Source organism: Macaca fascicularis, chromosome X (genome assembly GCF_037993035.2).
Source record: "Macaca fascicularis isolate 582-1 chromosome X, T2T-MFA8v1.1".
Lineage (NCBI taxonomy): Eukaryota > Metazoa > Chordata > Mammalia > Primates > Cercopithecidae > Macaca > Macaca fascicularis.
Window position 1 is genome coordinate 143,096,267 of NC_088395.1, and position 25,337 is coordinate 143,121,603.

Here is a 25,337-nt window from a genome sequence, read left to right on the forward strand (position 1 = left end):
CACATAGTAGCTACACACATTATACACTTATAAATAAAGGCTGAATTCTGGAATCCAGGAGAAACTTTAGTTTCATTTATTGAAGCAGCCATATTTTAAGTTATGTGAAGTGAAATTTCTATTGATCTTCCCTCTTACTCTTAATTTATGCCTGATTATTTTTCTTTAAGCTAAATCCATAATCCACAACAAGGTTTTAGCTGTTCTTTTTTTTTTTTTGAGACGGAGTCTCGCTCTGTTGCCCAGGCTGGAGTGCAGTGGCACAATCTCGGCTCACTGCAAGCTCTGCCTCCCGGGTTCAAGCCATTCTCTTGCCTCAGCCTCCCGAGTAAGCTGGTTCTACAGGTGCTCGCCATCAGGCCCGGCTAATTTTTTTGTATTTTTAGTAGAGACGGGGTTTTACCGTTTAGCCAGGATGGTCTCGATCTCCTGACCTCGTGATCCACCTGCCTTGGCCTCCCAAAGTACTGAGATTACAGGTGTGAGCCACGGCGCTTAGCTGTTCTTTCCTAAAGGACGGGTACCATATCCTTTTAATCTGTTTGATAAGGTACCCATGCCTATCCAAATAATGAAATGGTTCGGTTGTTATTAAAGCATGCCCAGTATTTGGGCAAAACCAGATTCTAATAAATTAAACTGTCACCTAATACCCATGGCTTGATGGGAAGCCATGAGGAACAAGGGTAAAGTGATAAAACTGGCAAGTGGATCAAGGAATAAAAGCCAAGAGAATTCTGAGACCAGAGGGCAAGAAACATCTAGTCAGGATTCAAGGACAGAACTGAAGTTCAAATAGAAAAAGGATGTTGCCTCAAGGATCAGGAACTGAGCTGTCTATCAGAGCCCCTAGTATGTGGTGATCAAACAAGGGGCAGTTAGAGATTAAAGACTGGATTAAGGAAGAGAAACCAAGACCTAGAAAGATTCTAGGTGTTCACAATAATTAAATGAAAACAAGACAGACCATGTGGCTTGAAATTTCCTAGCATAGTATGTTCCAGGATTCCCAGTACAGAAAGAATCTCTGGAAATTAAGGCGAGAAGATAATGCGACTCTTAAGTTCCTGTACTATGTAGAATGTTTCCCAGAGAAATAATATCTGAGAAATCAGGCAGAGTTATCTGGCCAGGGGGTACATCAAGTTCTTCAGTACCCTCAAAACAACTGAACCACATAAAATTTGTCTTAAAAGGAAGCATCCAAGCAGCTAAAACAAACTTTCAACAGAGATTCAGTTTAACAAACAGATCCTGTACTGTGGCTTTAGGAACTAGGCCATTGACTACCTAAAAACCCCAGCTTGCCCACTTGAAGTTAACCTCTAGAAACATTAGTGATCTGTGAAGCTTTCACCATTAAAACAATGCTTTATCATGCAAATCATACTTGTTCTTCTCTTTGCTCTCCAGTTATGAATTTTCTACCTTTTTGCATTTGATTATTTCCAAGGGTTTTTTTTTTTTTTTTTTAACATACTCTTCAGCAATGCAAATCTGTGCCCCCTACTCCCTTAAGTCCTTCTTGGTAAATAATGTTAACCTTCCAATAGGAAGAAGCAGAGTACATTATCAGTTAAGCACCAGTTATCCAGACTTCTTACAAAGAAAGCTATGGAGCTACCTTATACATTTGAAATTCCTTAAAGACCCTGGCTTTCTATTAAAATGTACTTTTATATATCCTATCTGTGAAGAATTCACTGAAGCATGAATCACCTTATAATGAGAAGCTAAAAATGTATCAAAATGCACATAAGTATAGGTAATCTATATCAAACATGCTACGTCTTCCAAATCTAGAGCATACACTGGTATAAACTGTATTACAACCCAGCTAAGTTTGAAATCTTGTTTCAAAACATTGCTCAGTATTAAGTCTCAGTAGACAAATAATAGGACCACATGAGAAATTGTTTGACAGGTGGCTGAGAAAACCTTAACTTCCAAAGGCTCAAAGTGGTCCTCCAGAGACTGTTACACTCCCTTAAGTATTTACTTTAGGGAAGGACACTATTAAGGGACACTTTTGAATATAAAGACAGGTGAACTCACGAAGTATAGGCAGATACATGCTTGATTTTATCTTCTAATCTATAAATAATGCATTAGAATAAAAATGTAATGAATTCATACACCTTTCAAAAAGAAAAACTGATGAAGAAGCAGCAATAAAGTTATAAATGATAATGATCACATGAAATAATTTAGATGAAGCTTGTCTGTCTGAAAGAGACAGGGACTCAGCAAGTGGTCAAAAGGAAGCACAACGTGCTTTTAACTTTGTATGAAAAATAATGTTCAGTTCTATATTGCCAAACATCATTCTCTTTTTGCTATATAAATCTTCTAGTTCTAATTATTGACCAAATGCTTTACTGAAACTCCTCTTCTGGCCTTTGTTTTGGGATCTGTCACTTTTGTTGCTACCTCCTGGTTGCTGTCCTCTCGGGCCTCTATTGCCTTCCCGCTGTCCTCTGAATCTTCTGTTTCCGTCCCGCTGTTCCCTGAAGCCTCGACTGCCTTCCCTCTAACCCCTGAAGCCTCCATATCCTTCCCGTGGTCCTTCTAGCTCTAGTTGCTCTGTGGCCACAGAAAGCTGCCAGCGTGGTGAATCATGCCATTTTTTCCTGTATTTCTGTTGCTGATGCGGTGGATACATCAAAGCAAACACCCAGCTTTCCTTTGAGAAAAACCATTCCCTTCACTTTGGAATCAATCTCCTCGACCAGCTGCTCTTTTAAGTTCTTTCCAAGCATAACTAATATTTGGCATTTCAATTGAGCACCACAAGATCATGGTCACAAAACCCACATTTGAGTTGATCAAGGAGCGCTGGTCTACGGACATGGCACCTGAAATATGGGCCAGTGTTGCTGCCAGAGCTTCCATAGCTCCCTTCTCCTCTATCAGCTTCTCAGCTGATTGCTTAAAGTGACTAATGGCAGTGGGAGGCATGGAATCCGAAAGCCTGATGGCATCTTTGCTGGAAACTTTTATTTCTGTTGCAGAAGGAACACCTATTCTTTTGAACTTAATTCCCACTTTTTGCTCCACTTATACTAATTGATATTCTTCCTTGTGCTGATAAAAGCAGATGCACACCCCCGTCCTTCCAGCTCTGCCCGTCCACCCAGATCGATGAATGTAGGACTCAACATCCTTTGGTGGAGAGCTTTGTATAACCAAATGAACCTCAGGGATGTCTAACCCACGTGCAACGACATCAGTTGCTACCAAAACTCCAAAACTACCATTTCTAACACCTTTCAGGGTGATTTCCCTTTGCTTCTGTGGAATGTCTCCATGCAATGACTGGGCATCCTGCTTTATAGCCGAATTCTGGGACAGCTCCTGGGCTTCTTTCTTGGTTTCACGAAAGATGATAGTGCGTCCTTGATGACCACTATATACTCGGATGACCCAATAATTGCTGCCCTCTGAGTCCAGTGGCACTTAATAGCCAGATGCTCTATAGTTTTTGCCATTTTCTGAGTCTTTTTACCGATCAGGTCCACCTGTTCATATGTAGATTTCATGTATTTCTTGGCAACATTAAATACCCAACAAAGGCAAGTTTCAGAAAAAAAGCAATGTTTGGGGATTGTCTTCAGAATCTTTCTTGTATGCCACACTTAAAATCTCTTCCACTTGATCAGCAAATCCCATATCCAACATCTGGTCAACTTCATCCAGGACAACATGCTTAAGTTTGGTGAGATCTAGTTTGACATTCTGTATGCGGTCTTTGATAGGACCTGGTGTCCCAACCAGGATATCAATCCCATTCCCCATGCATTCGAATTGACCTCCGTAGGGAGTTCCACCATAAAAACAAGCCACTTAAAAAAAAAAAAAAAAAAAAAAAAAAAAAAAAAAAAAAGGGCCGGGCGCGGTGGCTCAAGCCTGTAATCCCAGCACTTTGGGAGGCCGAGACGGGCGGATCACAAGGTCAGGAGATCGAGACCATCCTGGCTAACACAGTGAAACCCCGTCTCTACTAAAAATACAAAAAAACTTAGCTGGGCGAGGCGGCGGGCGCCTGTAGTCCCAGCTACTCGGGAGGCTGAGGCAGGAGAATGGCGTGAACCCGGGAGGCGGAGCTTGCAGTGAGCTGAGATCCGGCCACTGCACTCCAGCCTGGGTGACAGAGCGAGACTCCGTCTCAAAAAAAAACAAAAAACAAAAAACAAAAAAACAAAAAAACAAACAAAAAAACAAGCCACTGACAGCCTTTTTGTGATGTCACTGAAGTCTTTGCTTACTTGATTTGCCAACTCTCTTGTAGGTGCAAGAACCAGTACCCGAGGGGGACGGCCTCTCTTCCTGTCTTGCAGTTCCCCACGAAGTTTCTCAATCAAAGGGATGGCAAAGGACAATGTTTTCCCAGTTCCTCTCCATGCCTGTGCAATTAAGTCCTTCCTGCTGTAAACATGATGGAATGTCTTTGCCTGTATAGAAAATAGGAAGGTCAGTCCTCAGCCTTTGAGAAGCTTAATAGTTTCTTCAGATATGGGACAATTAGAGAAAGTGCCTTCTTTTTGTTTTACAGGTATTTCCTGCTCTGTCTCACTGTTACTTTCTTCATTGGCAGCTTTATTGGGGTCACAGTCAGGTTCAGAATGAAGAAATCCATTCTTCAGTTTGGGGCTTTTCTCTCCAGTTTCTCCATTTATTTCCTTTTCTTTCTTCATCTTCTTGGGCTTAGGAGCATCTGTTTCTTCCTCAGAAGGCTCCTCATTTTTTATCACTTTTTTGGTTTTAGAAGAAACCGCTTTCTTTTCAATAGGCTCCTTTTTCTTTCTCAAACTTTTGGTTTTAGGAGAAATGTCATCTTGAGATGGCTCCTCTTTCTTTTTTGCCTTTTTGGATTTAGGATAATTCATGTCAATTTCAGAAGGCTCTGTTTTCTTTTTAACTTGTTTAGCTTTGGGGGAAACAGTTTCTTCCTCTTCCGCTGTCTCTTCAGTCTTACTAGATTTTGACTTCTCTTTTTTCTTTCTTTTCAGTTTGCTTTCATAATGTCTCCACTTTTTTCATTGTGGTGTCTGATTCCAAACCAGCATTACTATGGACTCTTCCCAGCATCTTCAGTGCAGGCTGCCCAGGCCGACCGGTCTTCTCCACTTTGATGTTTAAGAAGCACTGATCTAGGGAATTTGAACAGTTATCTTTAGGTTGTGGCTACTATGGAGTGAATCTGATGAACACTTGCCTGGTAGGGAGAGTTAAATTCATTTTTTGTCTTTGATGCTTCCAATTAGAAATGTAAATATATCTTCATTATGGAAAAATTGGAAAGTGCAGAAGAGTATAAAGAAACAGCAGAATCGTTATTGACAATAATCTCACCACCTAGAGATACCACTGCTAACATTCTGAAACATTTCCTCCTATTTTTATTGCTTCCTTACTTTTACCATAGATAAAGCCAAAATTCTTAATATGCTTAAACTTTATATACTGATACAATTTTATTAGTTAATTTGTATTACCTCACAGTTTTGTGTGGTTAAAACCCAGGAAAATATGTGTATTTATGAATTTTATAATTTTGCAATATTATTCCTTTGTAACAACTAAGATTATAGAATCAACCAACACCTTAATTTTAGGCCAGATGATCATGGCTGCAGTTTCAGTCTGATAAAAGCATATTTACTCTTCAGTATGCTTAATTTATAGCTTAATTTTCTTAGAAGTAGTGTATCTTGTCTTTACTCTGTTATCAGATTTTATATTTTTTAGTTTCTAAGAAAAGTTCAAACTTTAAAATTTCTTTTTTTTTTTGTAGTCTGTATTAAACAAAAAGAATACTTTCTACCTATGCAACCATGTTGACATTACTATTACATATCACAGGGAAAGTGATACAAATTGGGGTATTGTAAGACTGGTTACTGCTAAACTTGACCCCAAAGGTAATTATAGTTTCTTTTTAATTAGCTCCAATGATTTAAAAATTAATTCAAAATATAGCAATTCTCAACTAGAATCTTCACTTTTGGTATATCTGTGTGATATAACTTTAGGCATACATTTTGAAAAATCAAACGGGCAGTTTTACTCCTTCTACCTATAGTAAGTATCCGGATACCATGCAATGTGAGGAAGAACTGATAGGTCTGGAAGAGAATAGACTTATTGAGGGTATCCTAACTCTCTTCATTTAGCTGCTGTCATATGACACAGGGGTTAGATTTAGATTTGTGTTTCTTCAGAGGACAGATCTAATATCAGTGGAATCTATTAGGAAGGTATCAGCTGAGTCTGCTAATGATTAGAGCCTTCTAGCAGTTGACAAGCAACCTCAAGAATTAGTGAGTATCCCTGGACGTACGTAGGAAGAGCCTGGATGAGCCAGCTCTTAGAGATAACACAATTAGGCATTCAGCATAGTACCTATTAAGCAAGGAATTGTAAAGGGCAATTCTGCATTGGGTATGAGATCGAGATCAGACAGGTGGCCTTTAACATTCCAATTCTAGGATTCTTTAAACTGTAAGATAAGATTATTACTTACTCCTTTTTTTTTTTTTTTTTTTTTTTTTTTTTTTTTTTTTTTAACAGAGCCTCCCTATTTTGCCCAGACTGGAGTGCAGTGGCATGATCTTGGCTCACTGCAACCTCTGCCTCCCAGGTTCAAGTGATTCTCCTGCCTCAGCCTCCCGAGTAGCTGGGACTTTAGGCGCAAGCCACTACGCCCAGCTACTTTTTGTATTTTTAGTAGAGATGGGGTTTTACCACATTGGCCAGGCTGGTCTCGATCTCCTGATCTCAAATAATCTGCCTGCCTTGGCACCCAAAGTGCTGGGATTACAGGTGTGAGCCACCACGCCTGGCCCTATTCTTCAATTAAGAAAGGTAAAGAGGGGACTATATCACACAATGTATAAAATCATGATCCACTGTGGGCAAGGTATTACAAAACCTGAAATATTAGAATGGAGAAAATTATCCCTTGAAACTTAAGTGAAGTGGATTAATATATTAAATGAGGCAGGTATGTTTTCTTTTCTTTTTTTTGTTTTTTTTTTTGAGACAGAGTCTTGCACTGTTGCCCAGGCTGGAGTGCAGTGGCGTGATCTTGGCTCACTGCAACCTCCGCCTCCCAGGTTCAAGTGATTCTCCTGCCTCAGCCTCCCGAGTAGCTGGGACTACAGGCGCGCACCACCACGCCCAGCTAATTTTTGTATTTTTAGTAGAGACGGGGTTTCACAATGTTGGCCAGGATGGTCTCGAGCTCTTGACTTCGTGATCCGTCCACCTTGGCCTCCCAAAGTGCTGGGATTACAGGCGTGAGCACTGGTGCCCGGCCAGGTGTGTTTTTTTTTTTTTTTTTTTTTTTTTTTTAACACAGAACAAGGACTTAGGAAGTCTGGAGTTTAGTCTCATCTCTGCTGGTTCCATTTTAGAAAGCAATCCTGAATTTATAAAAGTGAATTCACCTTCATTGTTTTTAGGCTATTTTACTTTAGCCAAAGTTGTTCCATATTATAACAGCTGATGGACAAAGGGAAAGAACAGTTAGAGAATGTATTGTGTGGATTTTTTTTTTTTTTTTGAGATGGAGTCTTGCTCTGTTGCCCAGGCTGGTGTGTAGTGTCATGATCTTGGCTCACTGTAACCTCTGCCTCCCACGTTCAAGCGATTCTCCTGTCTCAGCCTCCCGAGTAGCTGGGATTACAGGCGCTTGCCAACAAGCCTGGCCAATTTTTGTATTTTTAGTAGTGACGGGGACGGGATTTTGCCATATTGGCCAGGCTGGTCTTGAACTCCTGAACTCAGATGACCCACCTGCCTCAGCCTCCCAAAGTGCTGGGTTTACAGGTGTGAGCCACTGTGCCCAGCCTGTGTGGATCTTTATAGACTTAATTTTCTCATCTGCAAAATGAGAAGACTGAATTAGGAGTTTTTAATGTGGAACCTGATGCATCAACTCCTGGGAATTTTTATTTGTGTAGTTTCCTGAGGAAAAGAGTCCATAAATTTCATTACATAAACAGTCCCATAATAGTTAAGAACACTGGTACTTTCCAACTCCTTTTTTATGTCATAGTTTTTTTTTTCTTTTTTTCTCAGTAAAACTTAAAAAAATTGTATACATTTAAGGTTTACAATTTGATGTTTTGATATACATACACATAGTGAAATTATTACTAGTCAAGCCAATTAACTTATCCATCTTCTCACATGGTTACCCTTTTTTTTTTCTGTGATGAGAGCACCTAAAATCTATTCTCATAGCAAATTTTCAGTATATAGTATAATATTATTAACTATAATCCTCATGCTGTATATTATATCTCTAGACTTATTCTCCCTACATAACTTCAAGTTTGTACCTTTTGACCTACATCTCCCCATTTCCTTTCCCTCCCCATCCCTGATAACCACTGTTTTACTCTGTTTCTATGTATTAATTTTGTAAAGATTCCATAGATTAGTGAGGTTATGCAGTATTTTCTTTCTGTGGCTGGCTTATTTCACTTAACAATGTCCTCTAGGGTTCAAGTGATTCTCCTGCCTTCATCTTTATTGTTGCTAATGACACTATCTCTTTCTTTTTTAAAACATTTAAAAGGCTAAATAGTATTTCATTTTCTGTGTGTACATGTGTGTATTTGTGTGTACCACAATTGCTTTATCCATTTATCCCTCAATGGACACTTAGGTTGTTTTCATATCTTAGTTATTATTCATAATAGCTATTGGTTTCCAGATATATATCTGGAAGTGAGATTGCTGGATTATATGGTAGCTTGATTTTTTAACTTTTTGAAGAATTTACATTCTGTTTTCCATAATGGTTGTACTGACTTACATTTCCACCAACAGCGCACAAGGGATCCCTTTTCTCCACACCCTCGCCAACACTGGTTATCTCTTGGCTTTTTTTTTTTTTTTGAGACAGAGTCTCACTCTTTCCCCCAGGCTGCAGTGCAGTGGCACAATCTTGGCTTACTGCAACCTCCGCCTCCTGGGTTCAAGCGATTCTCCTGCCTCAGCCTCCCGAGTAACTGGGATTACAGGTGCGTGCCACCACACCTGGCTAATTTTTTTGTATTTTTGGTAAAGATGGGGTTTCACGATGTTGGCCAAGCTAGTCTCGAACTCCTGACTTGAAGTGATCCACCCGCCTCGGCCTCCCAAAGTGCTGGGATTACAGGCATGAGGCACCGCACCTGGCCTACCTTTTGATTTTTAATAACAGCCATTCTAATAGGTGTGAGGTGATATCTCATTGTAGTTTTGATTTGCATTTCCCTGATGATTAGAGATATCCAATTCTGTCTGATTTTAGTAAAAGGATTTTCTTTTTTTCTTTTTTTTTTTTTTTTTGACGGAGTTTCGCTCTTTTTGCCCAGGCTGGAGTGTAATAGCGCGATCTCAGCTCACTGCAACCTCTACCTCCCGGGTTCAAGCAATTCTCCTGCCTCAGTCTCCCAAGTAGCTGGGATTACAGGCATGCGCCACCATGCCTGGCTGATTTTGTATTTTTTAGTAGAGACAGGGGTTTTCCATGTTGGCCAGGCTGGTTTTGAACTCCCGACCTCAGGTGATCTGCCTGCCTTGACCTCCCAAAGTTGCTGGGATTACAGGCGTGAGTGACCACACTCGGCTGGAAATTCTTTTAAAATTAGTGGCTGTGTTAAAATTTTTGAAGCTTGGCTGGGTGCGGTGGCTAACGCCTGTAATCCCAGCACTTTGGGAGACTGAGGTGGGTGGATCACGAGGTTAAGAGATTGAGACCACCCCGGCCAGCATGGTGAAACCCCGTCTCTACTAAAAACACAAAAATTAGCTGGGCATGGTGACGTGCACCTGTAGTCCCAGCTACTCGGGAGGCTGAGGCAGGAGAATCGCTTGAACATGGGAGGCGGAGGTTGCAGTGAACTGAGATCAAGTCACTGCACTCCAGCTTGGGCCACAGAGCGAGACTCCGTCTCAAAAAAACAAAACAAAAAACAAAAAAAACAAAAACAATTGAAGCTTATTTTTATCTCCGCAAGGTGTTGCCAATGAGAAATAAAAGAGGAATTAAAAGGTTTAGAGCATATTTATAAATAACAGGAGTCAACATAGCTTCTGAGAGATGTCAAGAAATACCTTACCAATGTCAAGGACAATCATTCATGCCTTTTTGTTTATGTCACTTCCCATATTTGGAAGCAGAATTTTAGGGTGATGAACTGTGAGGTCTGACTCAGGCTGCTTGCTCATATTTGAAGGGATTTGATTAAAAAGGTAGTAAACAAAGTGATCGTACAGGAAGCTAATCTCACCAGCTATGTGAAAATCAAACTTAATGCTTCGTAGTCACATCTCATACTCTCAGCCTCAGAGGAAAAAAGCCAAGAAAATAATCTTCTACAGTTGTATTTATTCTACACTGCCTACAGAAATAGTTTACGTGTACATACAATCAAACTTTTATATAATTGCTGTAAAGGTCATTTATGTAGGCCACCCGAGGGCAAGGACTGTGTTATAATTTATCTTTTTCAGAATTAAACAAGCTGCCCAAGGCCATGGAAGTGAGTTAGACTTAGCTGTTTGCTAGGTCTACAGTTTGTGTTTTATTTTAGGCACTGTGGCTGGCTAATAATTTCCCTGACTTTAACCATAGTTAATCATCTCTTTTTCTTCTCTTTCTTTCTTTCTTTTTTTGTTTTTTTAAGAGACAGGGTCTCACTCTGTCACCCAGGATGGAGTGCAGTGGTGCCATCATAGCTCACTGTAGCCTTGAACTCCTGGGCTCAAGTGATCCTCCCCACCTCAGCCTCCTGAGTAGCAGGGACTACAGGCATGCACCTCCGTGACTGGCTGTATTTTTATTTTTATTTGTAGAGATGGGGTCTCGCTACATTGCCCAGGCTGGTCTTGAACTCCTGGCCTCAACTGATCTTTCCACCTCGGCCTCCCAAAGTGTGGGGATTACAAGTGTGAGCCACTACACCTGGCCTCTTATTCTTAAAATACTTGCTTCATTTGAGTTTTAGGTTACCAAGCTTTCCTGGTTTCCTGTCTCACTGATCACTTCTTAATCTCCTCCTCATTTTTGTAAACTCCTAATGTGGGAGAGCCCTTAGACTCAGTCTTTGAACTTTTTATCTTCTTTAGTTATACTCATACTTTGGTAGTCTTACCTGTCTCATGGTGTTACCATGATGACTGTTAGATCTCTAGACTTGTATATTTAGCTGTCTATTTGACATGTCTACTTGTTTTTTTTTGTTTTTGTTTTTGTTTTTTGTTTTTTGTTTTTTTTAAAATTTATTTATTATTATTATACTTTAAGTTGTAGGGTACATGTGCATAACGTGCAGGTTTGTTACATATGTATACTTGTGCCATGTTGGTGTGCTGCACCCATCAACTCGTCATTTACATCAGGTATAACTCCCAGTGCAATCCCTCCCCCCTCCCCCCTCCCCATGATAGGCCCCGGTGTGTGATGTTCCCCTTCCTGAGTCCAAGTGGTCTCATTGTTCAGTTCCGACCTATGAGTGAGAACATGCGGTGTTTGGTTTTCTGTTCTTGTGATAGTTTGCTAAGAATGATGGTTTCCAGCTGCATCCATGTCCCTACAAAGGACACAAACTCATCCTTTTTTATGGCTGCATAGTATTCCATGGTGTATATGTGCCATATTTTCTTAATCCAATCTGTCACTGATGGACATTTGGGTTGATTCCAAGTCTTTGCTATTGTGAATAGTGCTGCAATAAACATACGTGTGCATGTGTCTTTATAGCAGCATAATTTATAATCCTTTGGGTATATACCCAGTAATGGGATGGCTGGGCCATATGGTACATCTAGTTCTAGATCCTTGAGGAATCGCCATACTGTTTTCCATAATGGTTGAACTAGTTTACAATCCCACCAACAGTGTAAAAGCATTCCTATTTCTCCACATCCTCTCCAGCACCTGTTGTTTCCTGACTTTTTAATGATCGCCATTCTAACTGGTGTGAGATGGTATCTCATTGTGGTTTTGATTTGCATTTCTCTGATGGCCAGTGATGATGAGCATTTTTTCATGTGTCTGTTGGCTGTATGAATGTCTTCTTTTGAGAAATGTCTGTTCATATCCTTTGCCCACTTTTTGATGGGGTTGTTTGTTTTTTTCTTGTAAATTTGTTTGAGTTCTTTGTAGGTTCTGGATATTAGCCCTTTGTCAGATGAGTAGATTGCAAAAATTTTCTCCCATTCTGTAGGTTGCCTGTTCACTCTGATGGTAGTTTCTTTTGCTGTGCAGAAGCTCTTTAGTTTAATTAGATCCCATTTGTCAATTTTGGCTTTTGCTGCTGTTGCTTTTGGTGTTTTAGACATGAAGTCTTTGCCCATGCCTATGTCCTGAATGGTACTACCTAGGTTTTCCTCTAGGATTTTTATGGTATTAGGTCTAACATTTAAGTCTCTAATCCATCTTGAATTAATTTTCGTATAAGGAGTAAGGAAAGGATCCAGTTTCAGCTTTCTACTTATGGCTAGCCAATTTTCCCAGCACCATTTATTAAATAGGGAATCCTTTCCCCATTTCTTGTTTCTCTCAGGTTTGTCAAAGATCAGATGGCTGTAGATGTGTGGTATTATTTCTGAGGCCTCTGTTCTGTTCCATTGGTCTATATCTCTGTTTTGGTACCAGTACCATGCTGTTTTGGTTACTGTAGCCTTGTAGTATAGTTTGAAGTCAGGTAGCGTGATGCCTCCAGCTTTGTTCTTTTGACTTAGGATTGTCTTGGAGATGCGGGCTCTTTTTTGGTTCCATATGAACTTTAAACAGTTTTTTCCAATTCTGTGAAGAAACTCATTGGTAGCTTGATGGGGATTGCATTGAATCTATAAATTACCTTGGGCAGTATGGCCATTTTCACGATATTGATTCTTCCTATCCATGAGCATGGTATGTTCTTCCATTTGTTTGTGTCCTCTTTTATTTCACTGAGCAGTGGTTTGTAGTTCTCCTTGAAGAGGTCCTTTACATCCCTTGTAAGTTGGATTCCTAGGTATTTTATTCTCTTTGAAGCAATTGTGAATGGAAGTTCATTCCTGATTTGGCTCTCTGTTTGTCTGTTACTGGTGTATAAGAATGCTTGTGATTTTTGCACATTAATTTTGTATCCTGAGACTTTGCTGAAGTTGCTTATCAGCTTAAGGAGATTTTGGGCTGAGACAATGGGGTTTCCTAAATATACAATCATGTCATCTGCAAACAGGGACAATTTGACTTCTTCTTTTCCTAACTGAATACCCTTGATTTCTTTCTCTTGCCTAATTGCCCTAGCCAGAACTTCCAACACTATGTTGAATAGGAGTGGTGAGAGAGGGCATCCCTGTCTTGTGCCAGTTTTCAAAGGGAATTTTTCCAGTTTTTGCCCATTCAGTATGATATTGGCTGTGGGTTTGTCATAAATAGCTCTTATTATTTTGAGGTACGTTCCATCAATACCGAATTTATTGAGCGTTTTTAGCATGAAGGGCTGTTGAATTTTGTCAAAGGCCTTTTCTGCATCTATTGAGATAATCATGTGGTTCTTGTCTTTGGTTCTGTTTATATGCTGGATTATGTTTATTGATTTGCGAATGTTGAACTAGCCTTGCATCCCAGGGATGAAGCCCACTTGATCATGGTGGATAAGCTTTTTGATGTGTTGCTGAATCCGGTTTGCCAGTATTTTATTGAGGATTTTTGCATCGATGTTCATCAGGGATATTGGTCTAAAATTCTCTTTTTTTGTTGTGTCTCTGCCAGGCTTTGGTATCAGGATGATGTTGGCCTCATAAAATGAGTTAGGGAGGATTCCCTCTTTTTCTATTGATTGGAATAGTTTCAGAAGGAATGGTACCAACTCCTTCTTGTACCTCTGGTAGAATTCAGCTGTGAATCCATCTGGTCCTGGACTTTTTTTGGTTGGTAGGCTATTAATTATTGCCTCAATTTCAGAGCCTGCTATTGGTCTATTCAGGGATTCAACTTCTTCCTGGTTTAGTCTTGGAAGAGTGTAAGTGTCCAGGAAATTATCCATTTCTTCTAGATTTTCCAGTTTATTTGCGTAGAGGTGTTTATAGTATTCTCTGATGGTAGTTTGTATTTCTGTGGGGTCGGTGGTGATATCCCCTTTATCATTTTTAATTGCGTTGATTTGATTCGTCTCTCTTTTCTTCTTTATTAGTCTTGCTAGTGGTCTGTCAATTTTGTTGATCTTTTCAAAAAACCAACTCCTGGATTCATTGATTTTTTGGAGGGTTTTTTGTGTCTCTATCTCGTTCAGTTCTGCTCTGATCTTAGTTATTTCTTGCCTTCTGCTAGCTTTCGAATGTATTTGCTCTTGCTTCTCTAGTTCTTTTAATTGTGATGTTAGAGTGTCAATTTTAGATCTTTCCTGCTTTCTCTTGTGGGCATTTAGTGCTATAAATTTCCCTCTACACACTGCTTTAAATGTGTCCCAGAGATTCTGGTATGTTGTATCTTTGTTCTCATTGGTTTCAAAGAACATCTTTATTTCTGCCTTCATTTCGTTATGTACCCAGTAGTCATTCAGGAGCAGGTTGTTCAGTTTCCATGTAGTTGAGCGGTTTTGATTGAGTTTCTTAGTCCTGAGTTCTAGTTTGATTGCACTGTGGTCTGAGAGAGAGTTTGTTATAATTTCTGTTCTTGTACATTTGCTGAGGAGTGCTTTACTTCCAATTACGTGGTCAATTTTGGAGTAAGTACGATGTGGTGCTGAGAAGAATGTATATTCTGTTGATTTGGGGTGGAGAGTTCTATAGATGTCTATTAGGTCTGCTTGCTGCAGAGATGAGTTCAATTCCTGGATATCCTTGTTAACTTTCTGTCTCGTTGATCTGTCTAATGTTGACAGTGGAGTGTTGAAGTCTCCCATTATTATTGTATGGGAGTCTAAGTCTCTTTGTAAGTCTCTAAGGACTTGCTTTATGAATCTGGGTGCTCCTGTATTGGGTGCATATATATTTAGGATAGTTAGCTCTTCCTGTTGAATTGATCCCTTTACCATTATGTAATGGCCTTCTTTGTCTCTTTTGATCTTTGATGGTTTAAAGTCTGTTTTATCAGAGACTAGGATTGCAACCCCCACTTTTTTTTGTTCTCCATTTGCTTGGTAAATCTTCCTCCATCCCTTTATTTTGAGCCTATGTATGTCTCTGCGTGTGAGATGGGTCTCCTGAATACAGCAGACTGATGGGTCTTGACTCTTTATCCAATTTGCCAGTCTGTGTCTTTTAATTGGAGCATTTAGTCCATTTACATTTAAGGTTAATATTGTTATGTGTGAACTTGATCCTGCCATTATGATATTAACTGGTTATTTTGCTCGTTAGTTGATGCAGTTTCTTCCTAGCCTCGATGGTCTTTACATTTTGGCATGTTTTTGCAATGGCTGGTACCGGTTGTTCCTTTCCATGTTTAGTCCTTCCTTCAGGGTCTCTTGTAAGGCAGGCCTAGTGGTGACAAAATCTCTAAGCATTTGCTTATCTGTAAAGGATTTTATTTCTCCTTCACTTATGAAACTTAGTTTGGCTGGATATGAAATTCTGGGTTTAAAATTCTTTTCTTTAAGAATGTTGAATATTGGCCCCCACTCTCTTCTGGCTTGTAGAGTTTCTGCCGAGAGATCTGCTGTTAGTCTGATGGGCTTCCCTTTGTGGGTAACCCGACCTTTCTCTCTGGCTGCCCTTAAGATTTTTTCCTTCATTTCAACTTTGGTGAATCTGGCAATTATGTGTCTTGGAGTTGCTCTTCTTGAGGACTATCTTTGTGGCGTTCTCTGTATTTCCTGGATTTGAATGTTGGCCTGCCCTACTAGGTTGGGGAAGTTCTCCTGGATGATATCCTGAAGAGTGTTTTCCAACTTGGTTCCATTTTCCCCCTCACTTTCAGGCACCCCAATCAGACGTAGATTTGGTCTTTTTACATAATCCCATACTTCTTGCAGGCTTTGTTCATTTCTTTTTCTTCTTTTTTCTTTTGGTTTCTCTTCTTGCTTCATTTCATTCATTTGATCCTCAATCGCTGATATTCTTTCTTCCAGTTGATCGAGTCGGTTACTGAAGCTTGTGCATTTGTCACGTATTTCTCGTGTCATGGTTTTCATCTCTTTCATTTCGTTTATGACCTTCTCTGCATTAATTACTCTAGCCATCAATTCTTCCACTTTTTTTTCAAGATTTTTAGTTTCTTTGCGCTGGGTACGTAATTCCTCCTTTAGCTCTGAGAAATTTGATGGACTGAAGCCTTCTTCTCTCATCTCGTCAAAGTCATTCTCCGTCCAGCTTTGATCCGTTGCTGGCGATGAGCTGCGCTCCTTTGCCGGGGGAGATGCACTCTTATTTTTTGAATTTCCAGCTTTTCTGCCCTGCCTTTTCCCCATCTTTGTGGTTTTATCTGCCTCTGGTCTTTGATGATGGTGATGTACTGATGGGGTTTTGGTGTAGGTGTCCTTCCTGTTTGATAGTTTTCCTTCTAACAGTCAGGACCCTCAGCTGTAGGTCTGCTGGAGATTGCTTGAGGTCCACTCCAGACCCTGTTTGCCTGGGTATCAGCAGCAGAGGCTGCAGAAGATAGAATATTTCTGAACAGCGAGTGTACCTGTCTGATTCTTGCTTTGGAAGCTTCCTCTCAGGGGTGTACTCCACCCTGTGAGGTGTGGGGTGTCAGACTGCCCCTAGTGGGGGATGTCTCCCAGTTAGGCTACTCAGGGGTCAGGGACCCACTTGAGCAGGGAGTCTGTCCCTTCTCAGATCTCAACCTCCGTGTTGGGAGATCCACTGCTCTCTTCAAAGCTGTCAGACAGAGTCGTTTGCGTCTGCAGAGGCTTCTGCTGTGTTTGTTATTGTTTACTGTGCCCTGTCCCCAGAGGTGGAGTCTACAGAGACAGGCAGGTTTCCTTGAGCTGCTGTGAGCTCCACCCAGTTCGAGCTTCCCAGCAGCTTTGTTTACCTACTTAAGCCTCAGCAATGGCGGGCTCCCCTCCCCCAGCCTCGCTGCTGCCTTGCCGGTAGATCACAGACTGCTGTGCTAGCAATGAGGAAGGCTCCATGGGCGTGGGACCCTCCTGGCCAGGTGTGGGATATGATCTCCTGGTGTGCCTGTTTGCTTAAAGTGCAGTATTGGGGTGGGAGTTACCCGATTTTCCAGGTGTTGTGTGTCTCAGTTCCCCTGGCTAGGAAAAGGGATTCCCTTCCCCCTTGCGCTTCCCAGGTGAGGCAATGCCTCGCCCTGCTTCAGCTCTCGCTGGTCGGGCTGCAGCAGCTGACCAGCACCGATCATCCGGCACTCCCCAGTGAGATGAACCCAGTACCTCAGTTGAAAATGCAGAAATCACCGGTCTTCTGTGTTGCTCGCGCTGGGAGTTGGAGACTGGAGCTGTTCCTATTCGGCCATCTTGCTCCGCCCCCCCGTTTTTTTTTTTTTTTAGATGGAGTCTCGCTCTGTTGCCCAGGCTGGAGTGCAGTGGCGCGATCTCTGCTCATTGCAATCTCTGCCTCCCGGGCTCAAGTAATTCTCCTGCCTCAGTCTCAAGCGATTCTCCTGCCTCAACCTCCTGAGTAGCTTAGGATTATAGGCCATGCACCACCATACCCGACTAATTTTTGTATTCTTAGGAGAGACGGGGTTTCATCATGTTGGCTAGGCTGGTTCTGAACTCCTGACCTCAAATGATCTGCCAGCCTTGGCCTCTCAAAGTGTTGGGATTACAGGCCTGAGCCACCACGCCTGGCCAGGACATGACCACTTGGATGTGCTTCCCCTGGTGTTTTTCCCATCTCAGTAAGTGGCAACTCCATCTTTCCAGTTGCTCAAGCCCCAAATCGTGGCATCACCCTTGATTCCTCTTTTTCATTCTTCACTCATACCCCCTATTCAGTCCAATCCTTTGACAGACCATGTGGCTCTCTCCCTTCGAAGTATTTCAGAATCCACCACTTCTCAACTCCTCTACCACTATCATCTGGTCCAAGATATCATTTTACCTCACTTGGATTATTGCAAAAACCTAGCTAGTCTCCCTGCTGCTACCCTTGTCTTCTAGGGGTCTGTTCTCAATACAGTATTCAGAGCATTCCTTTGGAAATGTCAGCTCATTTCAATCCTCTGCTCAGAACCTTCCATTGACTTCACATCTTACTTAGAGTAAAAGCCAAAGTTCTGAAACTGGCCTATAAAGCCTTATGCAGTCCATATGTAAGACTAGAGGTTTATAGTAAAATAGTGCTTCTACTTTGGTGAGAGTTCTTAACACAATCTTTGCTGCATAATCTTTCTCATATCAAATGCAGATATTTTCTGTACTGGGTTCAAGGCCTGTACTTACACAGTAAACCATAATGTGGATTATCATACAGTAATTTAATTGTTCTCTTTAGTCTTATATTTTGATCTGTAGCCTTAAGAATCATTATTTTGCCGGGCGCGGTGGCTCAAGCCTGTAATCCCAGCACTTTGGGAGGCCGAGACGGGCGGATCACGAGGTCAGGAGATCGAGACCATCCTGGCTAACACAGTGAAACCCTGTCTCTACTAAAAAATACAAAAAAACTAGCCGGGCGAGGTGGTGGGCGCCTGTAGTCCCAGCTACTCGGGAGGCTGAGGCAGGAGAATGGCGTGAACCCAGGAGACAGAGCTTGCAGTGAGCCGAGATCCGGCCACTGCACTCCAGCCTGGGTGACAGAGCGAGACTCTGTCTCCAGAAAAAAAAAAAAAAAAAAAAAAAAAAAAAAAGAATCATTATTTTTTTTTCATGGCTATAAAGCTAAAGAGAATTAAAAACAAACAACAAAAAACAAAAAAAAATCATAAGTTTAAAAATTTATAGTTGTTTTAAAATGTGTTCTGGGCCGGGCACTGTGGCTTACGCCCGTAATCCCAGCACTTTGGGAGGTCGAGGCGGGCGGATCACCTGAGGTCAGGAGTTCCAGACCAGCCTGGCCAACATGGTGAAACCCCATCTCTACTAAAAATACAAAAATTAGTCAGGCGTGGTGGCGGACGCCTGTAATCCCAGCTACTTGGGAGGCTGAGACACGGGAATTGCTTGAACCTGGGAGGTGGAGGTTGCAGTGAGCCGAGATCATGCCACTGCACTACAGCCTGGGCGAAAGAGTGAGACTCCATCTCAAAATAAGAGACTCTGTCTTAAAATAAAATAAAACAATAAAATAAAATAAAGTTTTTTGGCTTTAAATATAATTTATTCATTCTAGAAACACTTATACGGGCATATTATGTACCAGGCACTCGGGTTACAAAAACGAATAGAAAGAGCTGCACATCAGTAATTTTCCCAACTGTGAGTGAATGGTTTTATTATGCATACACATGTATAGACAATTCCATAAGGATTGCCTATTATTCATTACACAGAAGCCAGGGCATAAATTGTATGCTGAGTAAGTAAATCAAAAGGGAAGCATCACTGTTTCTCCTTTTGATTTTTCTCCTATGTTTCCTTTATTCCTTTTTACATTTTGAGTAGTAAAAGAGTCTCCACATCCCTGACTGGCGTTTGCTAGCTGTATCACTCCTCTCTGATTTCAGACTTCTTTAGTTTGTTTCCATCTTCTGTTTTTAATAGTTTTTTTTCAGACAAAAAGGTCATGTAGATGATATTTTCAGTGTCTTTCATTTCTAAGCATGCTGCTTTATACACAGTAGGCCCTCAAATCTCTGGGTGCTTATAAATCTGATTTTTGCTTCATCTAATTCTCTAGCCATGCAGTTAAGGTTACAGGATGTGTTACTTAGTATATTAAAAAAGAATGATATGAAATATGAAAAACAAAGCCATTTGCTGACAGAAGGTTTTTTTTTTTTTTTTCTCTTTCTACCTTTAGACACAGGGAAAGTTCCTAAGTTTTGAATTTGGGGTAGTATATTGAGTCTCATTTGAGTGTTGAGGACATTTGGATACAAAAGAATTTTAAATCATAAAGAGTTTTAAATGTAGAATATAATGGAAAGCCTATTTTTTTGGCCTATTACATGCCTGAATAGCCATGAATTGGAAATTTTACAATGTCAGTTTCATATAAAAATTCTCTTCCCTTCTCTTTTTTCTTTTATTAGCTATAAGCATTCAGATGAAAACCCTGTCACTTGTAATGGACCCCCTGTGGAAATTCCTGGAGAATATACGGATAAGTTGAATGTGACTTACACTTATTCTGTGAGATTGAAGTAAGTACTTCATGCCATCATCTTAATTTTTTTCCAAAGCAAGTATATAAATATCATGTACATAATATTAAATAGTACGTTTTTCTTAATTTAAAGTTGTATAACACAGCTAAGAACCCAAGAAAGCACGTAAATTCTTTCTGTTCCAACAATTTAATGGACAGTCATTACAGGAATTACTGTGTTAAATCTACTACATTTCAGATACTGTGCCAGCTACTTTACTTTCTCTTACTTCATATTAAAAGTTTGAAGTTTGAAAGAGGTACATGGGGAACAAGAGGGACATCTTCTGGGTTTGGCACGCTGGCTGACTGCTCAAGTGGGACCTTAAAGGAAGAATATCACATGGAAGAGACACAGTGTAGCATAAAGAATGCAGACAATGGCAGACTGACCTGTGATTCAAATTGCACCTTTGCCACTTACTAGCTGTGTGAGCTTAGGTAAGTCACATGATGTCTGAGTCTTGATTTCTTCTCATGTCATTTGCTTCTCATTTTCAGAATATGTAAAGCCCTTAGCATGGTACCTGACACAGAGTAGGTTCCCAATACATGGCATTCACCATTGTTTGTATGTCTTGACTTTTTTCTTTCACAAATAATCTTTCTTTTTACAAAGATTGTGTGTAGTTTTGGTTAAAAAAAAAAGATATAGATAGATATACTATAAACATTAGAAATAGATATATATACTATAAACATTCTAGTGAATATTCTGTGATGGCTGTGTTTCACAATGGCTTTTTGTTAACCAGTTGTCTCCTATTATATTTATTTTGCTTGGTATTTTATTTTTATTTCTTATTTTTGAGACAAAGTCTTGCTCTGTCACCCAGGCTGGAGTGCAGTGGTGAGATCTCAGCTCACTGCAACCTCCGCCTCCGTTCAAGCAATCCTGCCTCAGCCTCCCAAGTAGCTGGGATTACAGGTGTGCACCACCATGCCTGGCTAAGTTTTGTATTTTTGGTAGAGACAGGGTTTCACCAAGTTGGCCAGGCTGGTCTCGAACTCCTGACCTCAGGTGATCCACTCACTTCGGCCTCCCAAAGTGCTGGGATTACAGGCATGAGCCACTGCGCCTGGCCAGAAGTGACATATTAAAAGATGATATTCATGACACTCTAGTGCTTTACTTGCCCCCGGACCAGATGTTTGTGTTCGTGTGTCAGGGACTCTTAGCCCTGGACTGTATTAGTGGTGCTTCACCAAAGGACTGATTTTAGGCTGTTCTTTTAATAGGGAAAACCTTTTATGACTATGTAGATCTACGTATTTCCAGTTTTAGTCTTTTTAAGACTGTGTATCGTGTATATATATGTATGCGTATATATATGTATGTGTATATATGTGTGTGTGTGTGTGTGTGTGTGTGTGTGTATATTTTTTGAGACCGAGTCTCGCTCTGTTGCCCAGGCTGGAGTGCAATGGCACAATCTCGGCTCACTGCAACCTTCCGGGTTCAATGATTCTCCTGCCTCAGCTTCCCAAGTAGCTGAGATTACATGCACCTGCCACCACACCCGGCTAATTTTTGTATTTCTTTTAGTAGAAACGGGGTTTCACCATGCTGGCCAGGCTGGTCTCGAACCCCTGACCTCAGGCGATCCGCACGCCTCGGCCTCCCAAAGTGCTGGGATTACAGGCGTGAGCCACTGTGCCCAGCTGTATATCATATTTTTGATTCAGCTTTTGTTATACTCAGTTTCATCTAAGGCTTATTTTTTATAGCTTCAGATATTCTTTCCTGAGACCAAATCCTAATCACCGTGTTTGGGGCTAGGTCTCAAATCTCGAACATTTACAAATTATGCTTGGTTTGTGTCATTTCTGTAGATGGCCTGACAGCCATTATAAAATGATTCTTCCTAATCTCCTTCTGAAAGCAATTCCACATTAGGAATACCTCGCTTTTGTCCCTATGTATCACCTTTAGTGGTTATCTCCATTTTATAAATGAGGCTACTGAAGCCCAGCAAGCTAAAGTAATTTTCTCAGGATCACAGCTAGCAGGTGGTGCAAGTGATATTCAAACCTAGGTCTGTCTGGCCCCCAAACTCATAGTTTTTCTACTATACCATTCTGGCTTTCTATCTTGAGGGTCTATTATATTTTCTGCCTACAGAGTCACTGTAAAGAAAATGAGAACCATTTATGTTAGAAATGTGTGTGTGTGCCTTGAATCATTTAGCTAGAGGTCAGGATTACTTGATCCTACATCCTGCAGTTTACCCAAAGTACAATTGGTGAAAACAGGCAATTTACTAGTCCAATAAATATGGTCCAGTCTTCTAATCTTTGGATGAAATACCGAAGTGTAATCTGAGGAAAGAAATGAAATGCACTCTGAAGGGGCCAGGCATTGTGGCTCATATCTGTAATCCCAGCACTTTGGGAAGCAGAGGTGGGTGGATCACCTGAGGTCAGGGGTTCGAGACCAGCCTGACCAACATGGTGAAACCCCATCTCTACTTAAAATACAAAAATTAGCCGGGCATGGTAGCGCATGCCTGTAGTCCCAGCTACTCGGGAGGTTGAGGCAGGAGAATCACTTGAACCTGGGAGACAGAGGTTGCAGTGAGCCGAGATCATGCCATTGCACTCCAGCCTGGGTGACAGAGTGAGACTCTGTCTCAAAAAAAAAAAAAAAAAAAAAAAAAAAAAAAAGCCATACCAAATGGGAGAATGTGGAAAATCCCCTTATTTCAGGTTAGGTCTCAACCCCTTGTTCCTCAACAGTAAGTCTAATCCTGGAAACAGTTCCAGAAGAGGAAATTTTCTTTTCCCATTGAAACTTATTTAGTGTACCTAGAAGGCCCTTGGCTTCCAGAGGTGTGACACTGGAAAGATCCAGACACAGTTGAATTAGAATCTTGGCTCTACCATTTACTGCTGTATGAACTTGGTTAAGTTACTTTGAGCCTGTCTTTCCAAATTTGTAAAATGGAGCTAAAATATTCACCCCATGTGATTGCTGTCAGGGTGAAGTGAGCTAACACGAAATATTTAGCACAGTGCCTGGCAAGTAGTACACATATAATGTTTCCTGTTCCTCCTTCTCTCCAATATAGGTTCTCCCAGACGTAGGGGGCAGTTGATTTATAAATGTCTCATACAACAATAGCTCATGCATGCAGAGAGATGATGATGCAGTGAGAACATACCAAGCCATGATATTCTTTATCTGAGTGCCAAAACGTGGCTGTTATAGTTGGGGGGAGGGTGCAAGGGAGAGTAATGACATGTATCTCTGATAGCGCTCTTTCTTTATTTTCTTGTCTTGGTTTGAAAAATGCTTTATTTTTGTTTTTGACTCCCAAGTTTTATTCAGGAAGTCATACAAGTGAATTTTTTTTTTTTTTTTTTTTTTTTTTGGTGATGGAGCCTTGCTCTGTCACCCAGGCTGGAGTGCAGTGGCCGGATCTCAGCTCACTGCAAGCTCTGCCTCCCAGGTTTACGCCATTCTCCTGCCTCAGCCTCCCGAGTAGCTGGGACTACAGGCACCCGCCACCTCGCCCGGCTAGTTTTTTGTATTTTTTAGTAGAGACGGGGTTTCACCGTGTTAGCCAGGATGGTCTCGATCTTCTGACCTCGTGATCTGCCTGTCTCGGCCTCCCAAAGTGCTGGGATTACAGGCGTGAGCCACTGCGCCCGGCCCAGATAAGTGAATTTTAATCCTCATCTTCCTCCTCTTCTGCATCCTGGTTAATTTGGGAGTAATGTAACTCCTAACTCTCTGCTGTTAGCAACTATCTGCAACTAATCAAGCAGGTGATTCTTCTTCAGATATTTTTTGGTGAGATATTTCAAATATCTTTTGGTAAAAAGCACCTCAGAAGTCACAGTAATCTTGCTCTTGCTCATTTTGATGGTCATACCCCCTCCACCGAGACTCTCAGCTTTTCTGCTCACTTTGATCCTTTCCTGCAAAAATTGCACAAAATTGGCAGCATCACGATTCCATCTTCTACAGAGTGGGTGCAATCAAGAGTGAACTTCAGAACCTGCTTCTTCTTCTTTTTTTTTTTTTTATCCTCCTTCGCCACAAGCTTCTTTATGGGCATCATGGCGGCAGTAGAGGCAGAAAGGGAGGTGGGTGAACTACGCAGGCCGGAAAAATGCTTTTTTTTAAAAAAAAAAAAATTATAATGGTGCACATCAACATTTCCCAAACTGCATTATGTAGAACACTAGGCTAGTCAAATAAGTTTGGAAAATGCTACTTTCTACTGCCTCCTTTCTCAGCTTTACAAAATATATTAGTAAAGTGTTTAAAAGTCTCCTAATCTCATTCATAATAAAGAAATGTCTTGATGAGCCTAACTCAGCATTTTACAAACGTATTTGACTCTGGGGTTCCCTCCCTCCCTCCCTCCCTCCCTCCCTTCCTTCCTTCCTTCCTTCCTTCCTTCCTTCCTTCCTTCCTTCCTTCCTTCCTTCCTTCCTTCCTTCCTTCCTTCCTTCCTTTCCTTTTTTTTTTTTTTTTGACAGAGTATTGCTCTGTTGCCCAGGCTGGAGGGCAGTGGTGCGATCTCGCCTGGTTGCAACCTCTGCCTCCTGGGTTCCAGCGATTCTCCTGCCTCAGCCTCTCGAGTAGCTGGCTGGGATTACAGGTGTGATCAAACATGCCTGGCTAATTTTTGTATTTTTAGTAGAGACAGGGTTTCACTATGTTGGCCAGGCTGGTCTCAAACTCCTGAGCTCAGGTGATCCACCCACCTCAGCCTCCCAAGTAGTTGGTATTACAGGCATGAGCCACCATGCCTGGCTTTTTTTTCCCCCTGTATTTTTAGTAGAGATGGGCTTTTGCCATTTTGGCTAGGCTGGTCTTAAACTCCTGGTCTTAAGTGATCCACCTACCCCGCTTTCCCAAAGTGCTGGGATTACAGGCATGAGCCACTGTGCCTGGCCTGGAGTACTCTCTTAGGGTAGCATTTAGATCCCATTGTGGATGCCATTTTGGCTACCCCAGGTACCCACAGTGGTTGTGTCTTAGAGTAGCTCACAAAATCCTACAGAACCTGCAACATACCTCAAACGTTCAGTGTACAAATGAGAAGCAAAGCTTCGTATCTTGGTAACTATCAGTATAAAATAACTTAACCTGCATTATGGGCTATGAAGGATTT

The 25,337-nt window shown here is 41.2% G+C and overlaps 1 protein-coding gene and 2 pseudogenes across 15 annotated transcripts in view; 1 reads left to right on the plus strand and 2 right to left on the minus strand.

The window, feature by feature from the left end:
• Nucleotides 1–25,337, plus strand: part of LOC102141840 (uncharacterized) — a 118,947-nt gene that overhangs the window by 22,850 nt on the left and 70,760 nt on the right. For 7 of the 15 annotated variants that reach the window (XR_012429916.1, XR_012429919.1, XR_012429921.1 and 4 more), the window contains one exon: nt 20,096–20,206. Coding sequence is in view for 7 of the 15 variants with exons in the window: in XM_065538626.1 (XP_065394698.1) it covers nt 20,096–20,206 (111 nt within the window). In the remaining 8 variants the exon portion in view is untranslated. Of the gene's footprint in view, nt 1–4,341; nt 4,471–20,095; nt 20,207–20,410; nt 20,653–25,337 lie in introns of those variants that run through there. The other 8 variants (XR_012429917.1, XR_010584441.1, XR_012429918.1 and 5 more) reach the window with 3 other exon arrangements.
• LOC102141444 (nucleolar RNA helicase 2-like) lies at nt 2,233–5,103 on the minus strand (annotated as a pseudogene).
• On the minus strand, nt 23,752–24,342 carry LOC102141043 (large ribosomal subunit protein eL22 pseudogene; annotated as a pseudogene).